The sequence below is a fragment of the Adelges cooleyi genome, unplaced genomic scaffold (genome assembly GCF_023614345.1).
Source record: "Adelges cooleyi isolate 19-005CV unplaced genomic scaffold, UGA_ACOO_1.1 ACOO_flye_CR_arks_rails_tigmint_CR_PRNA_168, whole genome shotgun sequence".
NCBI classification, from domain to species: domain Eukaryota; kingdom Metazoa; phylum Arthropoda; class Insecta; order Hemiptera; family Adelgidae; genus Adelges; species Adelges cooleyi.
Window position 1 is genome coordinate 225,284 of NW_026095825.1, and position 17,911 is coordinate 243,194.

The window sequence follows — 17,911 nt, forward strand, 5'->3', positions numbered from 1 at the left end:
ATAAATAAACCGTCGAAATAGCAGGGACGGTCGAATTGCATTTTGTATATTGGTGAGCGATTTGACAAGCAGTTTGGGCCGGAACTTCTTTCGCTGGGGTACTTTGGGTTTTGTTTTTTTCTAGTCAGCTCTGATTATAGTTAGATCACTTAAAAAATTGAATTCCATTTTTTTCCCTTCTCCTCGTCTTATCTCGACCGTCACGAGGCTTAAAATGAATTGTTTGAAATATGTTTTTTGTTTACTCACTCGTGTAATGTAATAATGAAAAACACAATGGACATTTTTTTTCTATTTGATTATGGTTACGACGAAAATGCTAATAAATTATACTATCGTATTTTTGAAGTGGGTAATAAATGTTTATTTTGTTTTGTCTTTTGAGCAATGCTCAGGTTTGGAGACAGAACAGTTACAAATCTTACCAACCAAATAAAACGATTAAGCAAACTTTAACTTTCAAAACTTTCGATGTGGAAAGAAAAAGAACGTGTAGGATTTAAGGAGACTTTGACGAGTAAAGGAGTTTAGGAAAATCTTCAAAAGTTGTATTATAGTTAAGTGTTAATTTTGTTAAATATAAAAATTTTAACTTTCAGTTCATATGTCATGTTTTTTTTTGTTATGTACACTATTCTGTATTGTAATAATACTACATATAGGTACTAAAAAATACACCAGACTAAATAAGGCGTTGAGCGCAATAACTAAATTAAAATTAATTAGTTAATAAAACTAACCAACTTAATAAATGAAAAATAATTTTAAAAAATTGTTTTTATTTTTTTTTATAATATTCGTTAATTTAAATAAATATATGTATATAAAACATTATTAATTTTATTTAAATTGTTTTTAATTTTTTAAGTTGGTCAATTTTATTAATTAATTAATCTTAATGTATGGGTTAGCTTTATATATGCATTATTGCACTCAACGCCTAAAATAATACCGTATAGACGGGGCGCTGTATAGGCAATTTCGGTACGTCCTTGTCGTCAACTGTCACTTTTGCCGATGCACGTTTACATTGTTACAATAACCATTTCATTTTAATACTGAGTGACGATAAAAAAAAATACATGCATGTGTTATAAATGGTATAATTAAGTACTAAAAAGAACAACTTGATCATTATCCTATTTCGTTTGATTTCCCACCTTCCAATTTATTCATCCGTGAAAAAAATTGTATTTTTTAATTGTTTTTTTTTCTTATAAATCCTTTTGATATCGAATGAAAGTAGTAAGTGGTGTAGATAAAGTGGTGAATTATAATTATTAGTATATTTTAGAATCGGTTAACCAAGTATATTTGGTGGAATATTTGGCATTATGAAATAAATCTGAATAAATGCGTTAAAACTTTCGTGGATTGATATATCAAACTGACAAGAAATGATGACACCAGGTGTATATGAAATACCATGCACTTGCGGTAAGTCTTACATTGGTCAAACGGGAAGGGCTATTGAAATACGAGTAAAAGAACACGAAAGAGATGTCGACTATAAAAGGAAAGACAAATCTGCGGTAGCAGAACATGCAATGAACTCGGGGCATGTTATCCAGTTTGATAAAGTAAAAATACTTGACAAAGAAACCAACTTCGGCAAAAGAATGTATAAAGAGGCAATAGAAATTGAAAAGTGTCCACAAAATTTCAATAGAGATGATGGTTGGAAGATCAGTAACGCGTGGAAACCCATTATTCAAATGGAAAAAAGAAAAGAACAAGCTAAACCAGCTCTCCAAAAAGAAGCAGCCACTGTAAAAATTAATGAAAATTGCAGGTGTAGAAAAGGCAGACCTGAATGTAGGGAATGCCAAAAAAAAACGCATAAGAAACGGCACAACATGACACGTCATGACTAACTGATTATATTTGTCATTGTTGAGTAAGCATTAAAAAGAAAAAAAAATTGTAGTGATGCCGGCAATGATAAATGGAAATGAGTATTTTGGCGTTGTACGAGAGAAACAAAATGATAAAACGGAAGTAATCAAAATCGGTGTCATATGCATAATTTGTGATGGGTGGATGGATTAAAATTTATGTTAAGACTGCCAAAAACCTTAACTTAATTAAGTACAGAATTTTTTTTTTACTATTGAGATTTACATTTTTTTTTTTCAAAAGTTGGCTGGTTAAAAACCAGTTTTGTATGAATAATTTTGGAGTTAAAACGTGGTGACCAAATTTCAAAAATATTTTCTCGGTATTAGTTTTTTTTTTTTTTTTTTAAATCATGTCGGTAAGACGAATACTATACGAGTTAAAAAAATAAAAACAGCTCTATACAATACAATAAAACACACACACAGACCGTCGGACGGGCGTTGTGTCGGTTCGTTAAGTTTTTTTTTTGTGATTCTTTGGGCGACCCGACGACGATAGGAAATCGCATATTTCGAAACGCCAACGAAATGGAAAAACCTTCCCTTGGGAGTAGTGTGGTGTGATGTGAACATAAATATACATATATATATATATATATGTATTATATTATCATAAATATACATTTCGTGTAAAATCCGCGCAGGCAAAACGTTTATACTGCGACATCAAAAGCACGAACACGTGTACACACAAAATACCACCCGAGCACCGGCGGGACAGTAAATGATAAAAGCCCCGCATCCGCCCATCCACTGGCATCGTACTGAGACGTTAATTCGCATCGATTATCATATTATTATCACGGTACACATCAGTGTACACAAACGCGCACACATGTGCCTATTGTGCTGCAATGCCTCATGGCGTTTCCCATAAATCCTTCCAGCTCGACGAACATTCCTATCGCCCATGTCGCTTGGCCTAACCATAAATAGAGACGTTTCGAGTATACGATAATACCACTGCTAATATAGCCGAGAAAATTTCTGTCTATTAATAATTTTTTCATAGTCAATGATAGCGAATGTATTAGACGAAAACCAACCGGTTATCGACTGGTCATAATTTCCGGTAAATTATCTTAACTTAAATGTCAATAAAATATATGAGCTAGGATCTAGCATTTAGGATCAAAAGTTAACGCAGCTTTTAAAAAATAATAGCATAACAATTAAATATTAGACAATTATCTATTATTGTAAATAACAGAAAAGTAAAACGGGTTTTACGCTAAACTGATCACCCTGTTTATTCAATTTATGAACTGTATTATACAAAGTAATATTTTATTACACTTGACCCTTGTACCCTTTGCAACCAGTTGACAATCAAAAATAGGGGAGGCTTATTGAATAAAAGTAAATAAACATAGGTCCTCGACAACTATAGTTATAGCTGATGTATTCTGTACACTTGTGTTGTATATATTATTATTATTCATATTTTAGTGGTGATGTATGTGATAATGACCTATTTCTTGACAACAAAGTGAACTGATACGTTTGGAAGTGTTTTGGCTTACGCAGCCATTGTATTATGATCAATATTTTATTTAATAACAATAAACACCATAAATTGTTTTTTAAAAATAGCCGGGCTTTTTCCTGAGTACATAAAAATTCATAATAGCTACCAAACCATTATGTACCTAGACAACGTGTAAAAATTAATATTGAGTTACTATTGATTTTTACCGACTCCTAAAATTAATTTTCAACAACGTAAACTGTGATAGTCGATTGGCTTTCTTCGGAATATTTATATTAATATATTCATAGAAGTAATACAATATTTACATAAATTAAAAAAAAAAAAAGTGTGCAAAATAAAATGTTTGCCTTTTACCGAGTTGACGTTGATTTTTAGCTATGAAGCGAAGTAGTTCAAAAATTATGTTTTTCTCGATTAGATTATTATATTGTTGACGTTTGCCAAACGGTTAGACGGCGATAATGTTTATGGTAATTATTGCTGGGTTAAAGTTTACATTATAGTTATTGGCACGTTTTTTTTTCTTCTATATAAATAGATAGTTTCGCGGGCACAAATTGAGGATATTGAACAAAAAAAGAGATTATCGTTTCCATCGGTTGTGCTTGTATATTTTACACGATGCCGGTTCGAGCCATCTGCACAGTATTGAATAACATACACAAACTTAATATAATGTGTGTCCGGCGAGTAATTTGTTCCGCCCGTTACTAAATAACAAGTGAGAATAACGAGAAACTGAAAAACAAATACACAGCGAGAAAAACACGTCTAAAAATAGCATACAAATTCGAGAACAATAAGAACATCGTAACGCGTTTAGAGTTATTTTATGATTTAAAAAGCTTAAGAGGTAAACCAGTTACAACCGTCATTCTATAAATATCAAATAAATTAACACAAAGTAAACGGTCAACAGCTATACTCAGGGCCAATACCGAACGCGGAAACGTTTTGGCATTTTTGTTTTTTTATTAACTCGCCTGATTTATCTGTTTTACTTAATAAATAGTGCATTCAATTATGTATTATTTAATCATGTTATCTAAATCGATGTGGCTTTAACGAAACATTTTAATTGAAACGGCTAATACATTTTTTGGCATTTTTCAGAGCGCTATTAACTTTTCACGTACAACTAATTCGTTTTCTGTAGATGTTTGTAAGTCGAATGTTTCCCAAATATTGGCCGCTTTCTTTTAAGCCATATATAGCTACAATTCACAAAAGCTTAATAATAATTTGTTTTTTATTATTTATAAAAACACCCGCCACGACATTTGGCTCCTTTAAGTCTCTGTGTACAGGGTGATCAGTTTATGGAAGACACTCGTTTACTTTTAAAATAGTTGCACTTTTGCATTTTTTCTTTTTTTAAACATTTTCGTTTAATATGTCATTTTATAGTATTATAGAAATTCACAAATATTTACGTGTGGTAGTATTTTCCATAGAACTATTGACTTTTGATACTTATATGGTTGTATATGGTGTAACGTTTAATTAAGTTTTAATTTAAAATTTGCTAAAAATTCTAACCGGTCGATAACCAGTCTAGAATAAACATTCTTTTAAACATTACTTTCAAACTCTGATAATATTGATAATAACTATTCAAACTAGGTGTAGACCAATGATAATGTTTAATTGTTCTGAATTTACAAATTTAATTTTTACACTACCATTTGATTTTCAAAAGTCGTTAGAACTCGAGAACTTCCAAAAAAAATAAATACGGTACTGTAAAATAAACATTATACAAAACGTCTTGGAAAATACAAAACTGTAATTATTTTCTGAGAAAACTAGTGTCACACGTCAAATTGGTCACCCAGTACAATACGGTAAGTACACAAACACACAAAACGACAGCCGTCGACGTGCAGGGCTAATATTGATTTTGGTTTTATGAAGAGTAATCGAGATGAGAGGTCTCGAGGAGGTCTTTTAAGCCCATTCTTTATCTCCTCAGGTCGCTGTCGGCTTTTTTTTATGTAATTTTCCTTGACCAAACAAACTCGCCGGCTACACCGCTACTACCACCTGTGGGATATGCTGTACCCAACACACATGCGAAAATCCATCGCACGACCGTTCTTTTGTTGTCTGTGAGACAGCTAAAGGTATTGTAAGCGTGAAATGAAGGGGTTAAAAGTATCAGGGTCCCGCAATGTAGCGTTTTGAGCTCAGTTATTTCGTTCAATAAAATAAAGTACACTGAAAATAACACAACACTATAATGTGTTCCGAGAACGTTTGACCAAATTGCGTTAAAATTGTCACTTTAATATTAAAAGTTAGAGAGTGGTTAAAAATTGATACCGAATTTAAACCCTACGATAAATAAATTGAATGATAACATAAATACAAATGTTTAAAATAAAAACTACAAAATGGCGATTATTATAATAGTAATTAGTGTCTTACGTTAAATAGATACACCACCTTGAAGAGTGGTGTAAGTAAAAAAAAAAAAACACTATTAGAAAAATAAAGTGCTGAATACGTTCGATTTAGTTTTAGAGTGGTATGAGATTGTTTTCACTTTGCCTGATTGATATCATTTGAATGATATACGATTTTATTAAGACACGCATTCGGTGCTTGAGTCGATTTTCACGAAAACTTGACTTGCGCCACAATATGGATTTAGTACCCTCTCGGTTATGACTGATTTTCGGTCACAATCATTTCTCGGTTGGCCACGTAGGGATGTCAATTATATTGTCATGGTAAATAAATAACGAATAAGGGCACGACCCTTAGGTGAAGGAAGACCAAAGAAAACCCGTCCACGTGCCTTTTCACATTAGGGCTCGTGTCAGCGCTTGCCGACCGGCGTATCCGTTATCGTTTGTGGGGTCTTTGATGAGTAGGTTTTCTCCGAATCATTTTCATAACAATAACGGCAATAATAATATTGTGCTCGTTCGTTTCACCGGAACACCGACAGATCGGCTATTGTCGGGCCTAATGTCCCGTGACTTCGCAGATAGTGTTGTGTTCGCAGAGGCATTGTCAGGTATGCGATTTGTTTCGATGTCCACGGGTCTGTGATAGTACGCGGAACGATAATGGAAAAAAATATATAACAAAAAGACAAACTACCATCTTGTAGTGTTGAATCATTAGTGTAATTTTCTTTATTTTTTTTTTTTGGGGAGGTTTTCCTTAACAATAGAAAAGGAAACTTGACGCTTTTAATAGTACACTTTCGTTAAAATATTACTATGTAAACTTTGAACATAAAAAATATCAAAACGTTTTGGAATGTTTTCGTTAATCGGAATGGAAATCTCAGTTTGTTCGAAAATTTGTACATGCAAATAAAATGTCCAATGCTTTCGGCCGAGTGTTTATCGTTTCGAGCGGAAATTATTTATTCCGAATCTTTTATTTACAAAGACACTTCCACAACAAACGTGTCGAAACTTTTGGAGGCGCTGATATTTACACCAGAGTGGAGTTGTGGAATAACCGTGTGCCCCTGGTACCTGATTAAATATTCAAATGAGTCGACTAACTGATCAATAAAACAAGAAGACCGCGATGAATGTGTAACAGGTGAAAGTTCAGTTTGAAGATTTATTATGTTATTTATATTTACATTTTTACAAAATAACATATAATAGGTTCTGGTCGGTAGCATTTTTACAAACATTAAAAAATCTTAGCACTGTCAAAGCGTACAACCGGTGTCGAATTTAAAAGAAGAGTAATTTTTTTGTTTTGTTTTTTGTTTTAATACACAGAAATTCCACACGGTTGGTACTTTGATGGTTTAAAAGCAAATTTATAAAAGTCCACTCTTTACTCGTCCTCCTCCCTATCTTAAAATCGCAAAAAACTCCGAAATTTCCTTAAAAACACGATAGGTCTGAGTTCACGTTTTTATTAGTCACGCCGCTATCCAAAAGTAAAATGCTACTTTTGCGATAACCTAACCAGTGACCCTTTCGGCAATAGAATAGCATGTCAGTAGTATGTACGCTATATAAACCATAGTGTTAGATTGCACAACTAAGGTATTTTCCAGATTTATTACATTTTTTTTTTTAGTTGAGTTGAGGAAACGAGAATTAACAATTAAAGCTAAACGATAATATTACCTTTCCAAAGACTTTCCTGACGTTTAATCAGCCAGCTACTAACAGTATGGATACAATTATATTTCTAAGGCAGCAATGAATGCAAATGAGCTGGACGTTTACCTCAGCTGTTAATTATTCATATTTAATCAATTACGCGCAATATACACTTGAATAATTATTTTCCCGCATTTAAATTAAATTTAATCAAATTATCAAATCAATTCAATGGTTAATAATTACCGAATATTCTATTGGGAGTTATAAATAAATCCGAATCCATCGCTTAGCCTCTCAAAATGTATCCGTTAATGTAGAATTTTATGATTAATTTAAACTTCTTTTAAATTATTTTTATAATCTATAATCTGCTCGAGGAGAGATCCTTGATATAATATCAGTAATTTATAACAAATTGATCGTAGTCATAGCATAGTATTAGGTACATACATTACATCGAACGGTTCATTTATAGATTTAGTGGTTTTTTTTTTTTTAGAAACGATACTATAAGTACCTAATTAACAATTTCTACAAATAGCTAAAGAATAATTCACTTCTATACAAGTAATGATGACATTCAAAAACAAATTATTAATATAAAAATGTATTTTTTTACACTATTTAAAAAATTAAAATTGCAAAAATGAGCAATCCCGTTTTTCCTAATATTATGTTGCTATAGATGTAATTTATTATGCCGAGTTAAGCGAATATGGATTGATTTAATTCAGTATAAGCCGAAAACAATATGGTTAATCTTGAAAAACAAAGATAATTTTAAAGTGATAATATTGAGGGAGGGGGGGGGTGGCGCTGGTTCTTTAAACAGTGTTTTAAATTTTAGGCTACCATTCAGTATTAGATCATGAAAACAGTGTTCATGAAAAGGTCAGATTTGCATATTTTTACAATAAAAGCGGGTAAAAAAGGTCGCCGAAGTTTAAACAAAAAATACTTTTATTAATTTAATAAATTCTATTTTTTTTGTTAAATCTAAAAGGAAAAAATACATTTTTCATACCTTTAACGTTTTCCTCCCATAAGTATACCATCAAAAAACGATACAGAAATACCGAGACCACATATAAAAATAAACCAAACCATTCTAAAACCACAATGCTCTCTCGGACGGTTTTGATCATTGCGTTTATTGCTAGTATAGCTTACAGCTTGGAAAATAGCGTTGCGTATGGGATTTTGAAAGATCCGGAACTCATCCAAACGACATTGGACGTTTGCCAAAGATATAGGAAGACAAACGATTTTTGTGTATGTTCGTGCGGTCTTGATGTGTACTGTAGACACGCATCCGATAATGTTTGTCACCATTTTGAATCTCCCAATGACGCGTTTGGTGGATATAAGTTCAGAAATGACTATAGTCCAGGAGCGGTTCTGGATCAGAATGAAAATATTAATAATAATAATAATAAAAATAATTCTCCTTCTCGATACATTGCAGTGTGTACTTTTACTGTGTTTTTACGTCGAACACACACGTTAAGTTCGTTCTGTGTTAACCCAATAGGTAGGTTTAAATGACAAAAATATTTATATAATCTCAAACTTATACTGGATATATTTAGTCAAGGTACGTGTAGAAAACCGAATACCTGAAGCGTTTAAAGCCAATCAAGAGTATCATCAAGTCATCAAGTAGATGACACAAAAAAAAAAAAATTATATCAGCAAAGCTGAAACCAAAACTAATCAGAAGGTATCATAATGTCAAAAAATACCTAATGAAGTATAGTATAATGAGTTATAATTAATCAAACACCGTTGTCTATAAATTATGAACATTTAATTTTTAACATTTTTTTTTTTTGTAATAATAGTTTTTTGATCATTGAATAGATTTAGTTGTTTGATTTTGAGAAGAAAAATTAGATTTTACTATTTTAAACTTTAAATTATATAATCTAAATCGGACATCGATATCCCAAGTGTTTATCAGATATTTAATCTTTTCATTGTTATTATTCCTATCTAAAACAAATTATTACCAATAACAACACTACTTTTTTTTATAAATTTGAGGAATGTATTACTTACATCAAATCAAGCACTAGAAAAAAGTCTAGAGTTAACAAACCAGTCACATAAAAAAAAAAATGTTTTTTTCAATTATTTTATTTTGAATTTAATATGTAAGAATTTTACTGAGTAGAGAAACTTAAGTACAATTATTTCGTCTGTAGTTAATTCCGGACCCTTACAGCTGTATATAATTAAATTATTATTAATATTTAAAATAAATTACTACATGTTTTGCTTACCGGTTACTTTGTATTAGGGATTGTATACTCGTTTCCAAACCACCTATGAGGTAGAGTATTTGGCTCGTTTTTTTTAACGTGGTTTCTCCATCTACGATGATGCTCAAATTGTATTTACTGTACAACCACCAGAAATGTGTGGTAGGGGCGTTTCAAGCAATTGTGGACTTACGCATAGACGTCGATCCGGGCATAACTTAAGGCTAACTTAATGACTAAAAAATCCCGGTATCGACAGCCTTTGCGTATAAGAGAGTACGAAGGAGGTTATCCAGTAGGATCACGGGATAGATATTGGTAAATTGATTTACAAAAAAATCTTGTTGGTGTACAAAATGTTGTGACTTGATTAACTGAACGCAAATTTTAAAGTAAGTAATTCATTTTTACTGAGCAGAAAATATGAGAGGTTTATGGACTATAACGAGAACGACCACAACGCGAAAGTGATAAGTAACAAACGAAAAAATTGTTAAAGTAGTTTCGTTCAATTATCTGAAATGACAATAGTGCAAAAATGTGTAAATAAATAATAATTATAATTGTGCGGTTGTCCAAAATAATTTAATAAGGGAGAATTGAGAGTAAAATGGCATCATCGCACATAGACCTAATCCACACAGTACTTGACTTAGTAGAGGGGAGGGGAGGTAATTCTATTGTTTAGATATTTTAGCGTAGGTACCTACTAGGTATCTTTATTTTATTTCCAAGTGAGACCAGAATATATTACTCAGAAATGTATTGATTTAGTTGAAAATATATTTCCAATAATTACACTCCCTTTTTATAAATTCGTCTGAGGAATACATTACTTATACTAAATCAAGCACTAGAAAAAGGTCTAGAATTAACAAACCAGTCATGTAAAAAAAAAAATGTTTTTTCAATTATTTTATTTTGAATTTAATATGTAAGAATTTTACTGAGCAGAGAAACTTAAGTAAAATTATTTCGTTTGTAGTTAATTCCGGAACTTTACAGCTGTATACAATTAAATTATTATTAATATTTAAAATAAATTACTACATGTATTGCTTACGGGTTACTTCGTATTATTTATACTTATTAGGAAATTTATGATCGACCGCCACGTGTAAATAATTGCACTTGAATCTAAAAAAATTAATTAACATAATATTAGTAAATAGTATTTAGTAATAATTGGATTTGGACTTTAGATTTGGTATCTAAATTATTATATATTAAGAGATTTCTATAGAGCATGCTGGGTTTTTGCATTAGCTACTCTGAAGCCTAAATGTGAAATCGCCCTGTTAAGACTCTTAAATGCTAAAATTAATTCACCAACTTTTAAAATTCCAAGTGTTCTTATAAAAGTTTTCTTTTTTTTTTTGAAACAGTTATTATAAATAACAATAAGAGAGAAGAACATATTCGATCGTACCTTGGCTTTAGTGGTTCGCTAGAACCTTCGAAGTATTCTTTCTCCCCTATCCACAGGGATAAAGAAGAACATATTGCTGTATTAGGTTACATAATATAATAACTGTGTATGTTCAACCATCAAGTCTCCAGGCGAAGCCCCTTTGAGTTTTTGGCCGTCTTCGGATTTTTTTTCTTCAAATAGCTTGAAGTTACGTCCAAACTTAGAACATGACAGTAATGTTTAAGTCGTTCGAAAAAGTAATTGTTTTAACGTGAAATATAACTGCAGAAAGTTTCGACACAATGCATATTGTTCGCTGAAAATATTATAATCAAAGAATTGACTTTTAATATACTATCAATATACATTTGCTACGTCTTGTTATTAAAACAACAAGCAGAAGTTAACATAGAAACGAATTGTTTTCAGCAGTTAAAAACACACATAGAGTCAGCAAAGGTTTGCAAATTTTGTGTTCAAGGAGATCCTATATTATATTATATATAATAAAGAATCTCTATACTCATTATAAACAAATCCACTATAGACAACTCCTCCACTCGAATCCATTAATAGCAAGCCAGCACACAGCTACTATCCCGGACAACAGCCCTCGTCGTCTTAATAGAGTTGGTGTCGAGACCTCCTAAATTGAAATGCTATAGTTTGATTTCTAGCCGAAACCTGTCATAGGGTCCTATCACTGGATAGCTTCCCTACTCATAGTCTACAAGTCATTTATTACATTGTTAGCATATTTTCTTATTGTATATTTTGTATGTACATATTGTAAATGTTATTTAAAAAAAAAAATAATAATAATAATATGTGTCATTGTTACTTTTTTTGACATTACACTGGTGCAGACGACGCAACGCCCTGGTTAGTAAACAAAAATAAATTGTTTTGAATCTTAAATCATACGTATATTATTTCTATAACTATTAGGATTTAGGAATATGGTTTAACATTTTTTGTTATGCAATTTAAAGTAGTTAGCGGGATGGATGGTTTTATTAAGGCCGCGATATGATTAGAGATGCATACTGAAAGATTTTTACGTACTTTCCAACTTCTTAACGCATAGCCCCTATACATGAGCCTTCTCTCATATCACCATTCACCGGACCATATATTCAAACATGCATCAATTTATTATATACTGTAAAAATAATATAACGATTTTTTTCACGTGTTGAGATAACAAGTAAATAGGACTCATTTATATGGAATCCAAAATACTTTATATAACTTACAAGAATTAAATTAAAAAAAAGTATTCGAATACTATCGTGTCCATGACTACCGTTCATCCGCATCAATATTCCAAACCGAAACACCAATAATAATTTATTAATTACATTTGAACGTTGTTCGGCAGTTTAAACACGTGCTCTCTACGTCACATTTCGTAGACTAGGCAAAAACGGTAATCGAACTGAATAATTTACTTGTGTTTATTGAGCCGTGTATTATGTTTTGCCTTCTGCGCAATACAAATGGAATCGGCCAGCCAAATTCGCTTTCTCCACAAATTACTTATCTATTTCGTTACTTTATATTTCACATCCAGTAAAATCCCTCCGATGCGATCTCCGAAACTTGTATCACTCCATTCTTTTTTCACGCTTGCCCAAACCATCTATATCTGTTCTCGTTGATATTCCCCCATCGCTCACGTACTCACTCCACGCATCCATCTTAACATTTTCCATTTCGGTGACTTCCATATTCTTTGTTCAGCGCCAAAAATGGATTTTCGTATAACATTATATATTTCTCTGTAATTCCTCCTTTACCACCATTTTATGCAATCATACTGAAAATACTGATCATATGATGTGTGCAGATCACGAATCATCTGAATTGCCTTCCCCGTTCATGTGTAATAATTATAACCCTATTGGAAATAGGGACAAAGAGATGGGGACGTAAATAGATAAATGGAGATTTGGGCTGTTTGATTCAGATGACTTAACCTATTGCGTGTGAAATTAATAAAAAAAAAAATACTTTACTTTACAAGCGGTAAATTACAAGTCTCAAACCGAGTATAGTATTTGTTTTTAGTAGCTTTAGAATTTTAAAAGGTTTACCGCTCGTGGAAAAGCGAAAAATAAGTAATTAATGTTGTGTGACCTAAAAAAATACACATTGTCGGAGTCGACAATGGCCGATGCGTTTTATTTCTATAGCCTTAGTAATAACATTGAGTGTATATTGTACAGAGAAACAATGTTAACAAATTTTGGTTGCACGTGATATAGTTTTTTTTGGTATTTTTTTTTTACAAGAGGAAAACGACTAATTTCTAATACTGATGATTTAAAAAAAAAACCCAAACAAAGCATGAATATTGAATATTTACCGGCTTTGAGATAACGCGATTTTTATAAACAACGTTAATACAAATAGGGAATATACATAGGAATGTTTGGGGCTATCGCATTTTTTTAATTAACTTCACATTTAACCAAAGGTGTCTTTTAACAAGACGAACTAGCACCGGTATGTCAAATAAAAGCTTTAGCGGACAAACAAAAGTGGTTTGGAAAAAAGCATATTGATTTTTTTAAATTTTATTTCAAACGCTGGAAGTCCGTTTAATTTTTAATCGGCATTTACGTTTTAAAAATCGGCTACGCATGTACATACATTATTAAATCTATATACACATACATAATATATGCATAACGGTGGCCTAACCCCCGAGAGTAACGCGTTATGAATATTTACTAGATCATGATTAGTACGCGATGGTAGTATAATATTATACAATTTATATGGACACAACGATCGTCGTTTAAGTATACACTATAAAGTAACAATATTGGTTAATAATACCATATGAATATATTTTATTTACTAAATAAAATATCTTATTATTGGAGGAGGAGTGGCCGAGTGGCTATGGCGGCAGTGTGTTTAGCGCTCATTGTCGCCGGTTCGACACTCGGCCACGGGCGCTCCCCGTTAGCCGGGCGAGCAAAAGAACAAACCAAATTATAAAAAAAATAATTTATAATATTAATTTAAGCTCAAATTTGAAAGAACTCACATAATTGCAACTGCACGAAATTCAACGAAAATTGATAACTAACGTACAATTAAAAATAATTGGGAGTTTTTAAGTTGATTTCAATAGAAAAACTATTTCAACCCATTAAAAATCGTAAATTAAACATTTTAAAAATATTGATTTAAGAAATTTAATTTCCAACTTGTTATAGTCGATAAGTTAGCATTTAATAGGTAATTTAATAGGCCTATTTAATAGGTATACGAGTGTTATAATATCTCCCTCATAATTTTTCCAACATTTTAGAAAAAAAAATGTTTTCAGATTATTTTTTTTTTTTTTAGTTAAGAAAATGAGAAATAGAGCTAGACGATAATATTACCCTTCTAATGACTTTCTTGAAAATTTAATTAGCCAGCTACTGACGGTACGGATGAAATCATATTTCCAAAGTGGCAATTTATGCAAATAAGCTCGCCTCAGCTGTTTATTATTCATAATTAATTAATTAATCAATTGCATGCACTTGAACAATTATTTTACCGCATTGTGTGCACTCAAATTAAAAATGATAATACTATGTTTTTGTTTTTTTTTTTGTAGCTTATGACTGTGCAGGTGATTTAAAATTAATTTGTCGTACTACAGAAATGCTTTGAAGAAAACCCTATAAAATAGTTTCGTTCTAAACTATAAGGCAAAACTATGTTGTGTAATATAATAATTCAACGAAATACTTATCTATACAATAATAACTGTGCAATTTAGTAAACATGGTTTGAATAATTTATTCTTTAATTCATGTACGTTTTTTAATTTTGATAATTTTGTTTGTTTTATGCTGTTTTTGTTTTAATAAATTTTTTTTTTCAACCTTACATTACATCGGCTTAATTAAATTCAACGGATAAAAACGAACGTTGTAGATTTCTTAAATTGGTATTAACTAATCACTTTCAGTGTTACACTTCAGTGTTTTTTGAAATCCGAGCAAAACTTTTTTTGATTTATGACATTAGGTACCATTTTGCCTGACATAATATTATATACATTCGAATTTACATACATTTTGAAGATGTTTTATTTTTAACAACGAGAGCATTACGGAATGGACAATAAATATTTAAACATTTTAAAATACTCGAGTAGGGTATATTGTTCAAATGCAATACACGTGAGAACGGAACAAAGTAAAAGTCGTACATATTTTGAGAACCAAAGTCCAAATATAAAAGTAAAAACGAAGTTTCAATCCCTCGGGGAAGGGTTGACATATTTACTTGTTTTTTTTAACCGCAGATAAGTAGATTTATAACAAAAGAGTACACTTAATAATTTTAAACTATTTTGAATACCGTACTAAGTTTTTTTTTTTCATTCGAACATGAAATCTTAAACTTATTGTTGGAACGATGGATTTAGCTCATGGCTTCTGAGATTATTTAAACCATACACTGGTTGTGCGCCACTATATAGTTTTCAATGAAATGAAACGCAGGTACATAAAACGTCCCGTACATAATATTTTGCTCAAAATTGAATTTTGTTTCGCGTGGTTTGTTTTTAATAATAATTTTAGAACGCCCGTAATTTATATTTGGATTGTTGTTAATTAACAACTCTGCAAAACGCCCACTTATGAAATCAATATAAACAATAATACATATACTAATTAATATTCACAACGTTCATTGTTTGCATTTCACTCGGTAAATACAATCAATTGGTTTTGCATGTAGTTCCATACCTGGCGTTAACATTATGATAAATATTTCTCGGAAGTGTCATTTTGGCCGGCTAACTCTTTTTTTAATTTACCAACCTAAAATCAGAATAAAAACAACAAGTTAAAATAAAAACATATTTTTAGAAAATTAGTGGTTTTTTAATTTTTTTTATTTTTATTTTAGTGTTGGAGAGAATGTCGGCTTACATTAAAATAGAATGTTTAAACGCAAATTTTCGGGCCGTTCTCTCCAGTTTAGGAGATTGCTTAGGTTCGCTTATGGTTAGTCATATGTTGAACTGTACTATACTATGTACCGCTAAATAACTAACCTTATGTTTTGAATAATAGTATAAATGTCGTTTTTGTCCACTGAATATTGAGTCTGGAACCTCTGTTCGGCAAAAAATATAACGATTAACCTGCCGGCACTAGGAAATATTATTATTATTTGACCTATATTATATTTTTCAATGTCCAGATCGTGCGGGGGATAAGAGACTTCATTTCGCATTAAATATTGTCCTCGGGGGCTTAGGGTTTTTTGACACGGCAAGACGCGTACACGATTTATACACACTCATTGGCGTTATTTATGTGCCTTATATGCGACCGCCTTTTTTCTGGAGGTTTTTTTTCTTATTTTCTTGCCTTCCAACAACATAAAGTCTCGTCTGTGGTTTCCATTAGATAATGGCATGAAAAAGTCAATCCGTAAAATGTGGTGGGCGACGGCTGGGAAAAGAGTGAGAAATTCTTTATTTCGGTTTGCATCCCAAAAACGCAACAATATTTCCCCACTACCTTATGTTGTCGATATTTCTATAGTCAGATTCGACAAAAGAAACCCAAGCGCGGAAATAACCAGTTTGTTTAATTTTCCTTAAGCTCGACAAATACGTCTTGTTATTTATCCGAAAATATGGGTTTTTTGGGTTTAGGATGTACGTAAGCCCAACAAACCCCAAAAAATTAAACTGTGTTAGGTTTTGTTATGGTATGAAAAAATACCGAATTTCTGTCGGAGGAATTAAAATTGAATCATGACCAAGCCCTCTCACTTTAGATCTTGCATAATGAAATAGGTAATGTTCCGATTGGGACAAACCATTTTTTTATTAACACATATTAGTGTTAATATATGAGCATTCAGTATACAGTAATGATGTTAGTTAAAATGCAAGAAATAATAACGATGGCAATTTGAACCAGAAGAAGTAGCTGTGTTAAGATAAGTCACGTCAGCTGTTATCGCTGATTTTTCGTCTATTATCGATCATCACTTGTCGGCTTATTCTGTTGTCAATAACAGAATTATCAGTCATCCCGGAATTCCCTTTATCCCTGAATCAAGGGATCGATTTGCTTTTATCGAAATTACATACCCCCTTTTGACGGTAAATGTGTTGTTTGCTTTTCCAGTGCCGGATCACGTCAGGCCTAGGGTTTGCAGTCTGCCGGAAAAACCCTACAACCCCAGGTCCGGTGACGAGCTATACCGCCTGAGGACCTTCAGCATAACCAACAAGGGCGGCGTTGTCAATTGCGGCGACAGCATCATCAACAGGCGGTCTCGGAGCAACACCAGTGTAAATTCTACAGCCAGCAAGTGAATATTAACTCCATACTTATATTTTGTATTTATTTATTTTTGATAATAGCGTCGGGCCACGGAATTTCGCTAAAATACACGTGGGCGGTTAAGCAGTGAAAATAATATGCAAGAGTTCAAAAAAAATCCAGTTTTTTTTTTAATTTTTTATTTAATCCCGACTGCAAATGTAAAGTATTTTCATGAAAATACGTGTTTTTTTTTTAATAGGGTTTATAATATTATATATAACCGTAAAGAACTCGACTGGTGTGATATGAAACACAAACATTTTGTTGAAGTTGTTAAAACTACCAACCTTCGCTGCTAAAATGCTAATATTTTACAAACTTTTAGCGGAATTTTCTTTTTACTTTCCTATTACTCTTAGCCGACCTCATGCATTTATTTATTTCTAGCAGTCT

The 17,911-nt window shown here is 31.8% G+C and overlaps 1 protein-coding gene across 1 annotated transcript in view; it reads left to right on the forward strand.

Moving 5' to 3' along the window:
- LOC126833022 (uncharacterized) overlaps nucleotides 1–17,911 on the forward strand; it is a 92,172-nt gene that overhangs the window by 21,218 nt on the left and 53,043 nt on the right. Inside the window, exon 3 of the mRNA XM_050564126.1 lies at nucleotides 17,318–17,504. Within this exon, the coding sequence (XP_050420083.1) occupies nucleotides 17,318–17,504 (187 nt within the window). The remainder of the gene's footprint in view (nucleotides 1–17,317; nucleotides 17,505–17,911) is intronic.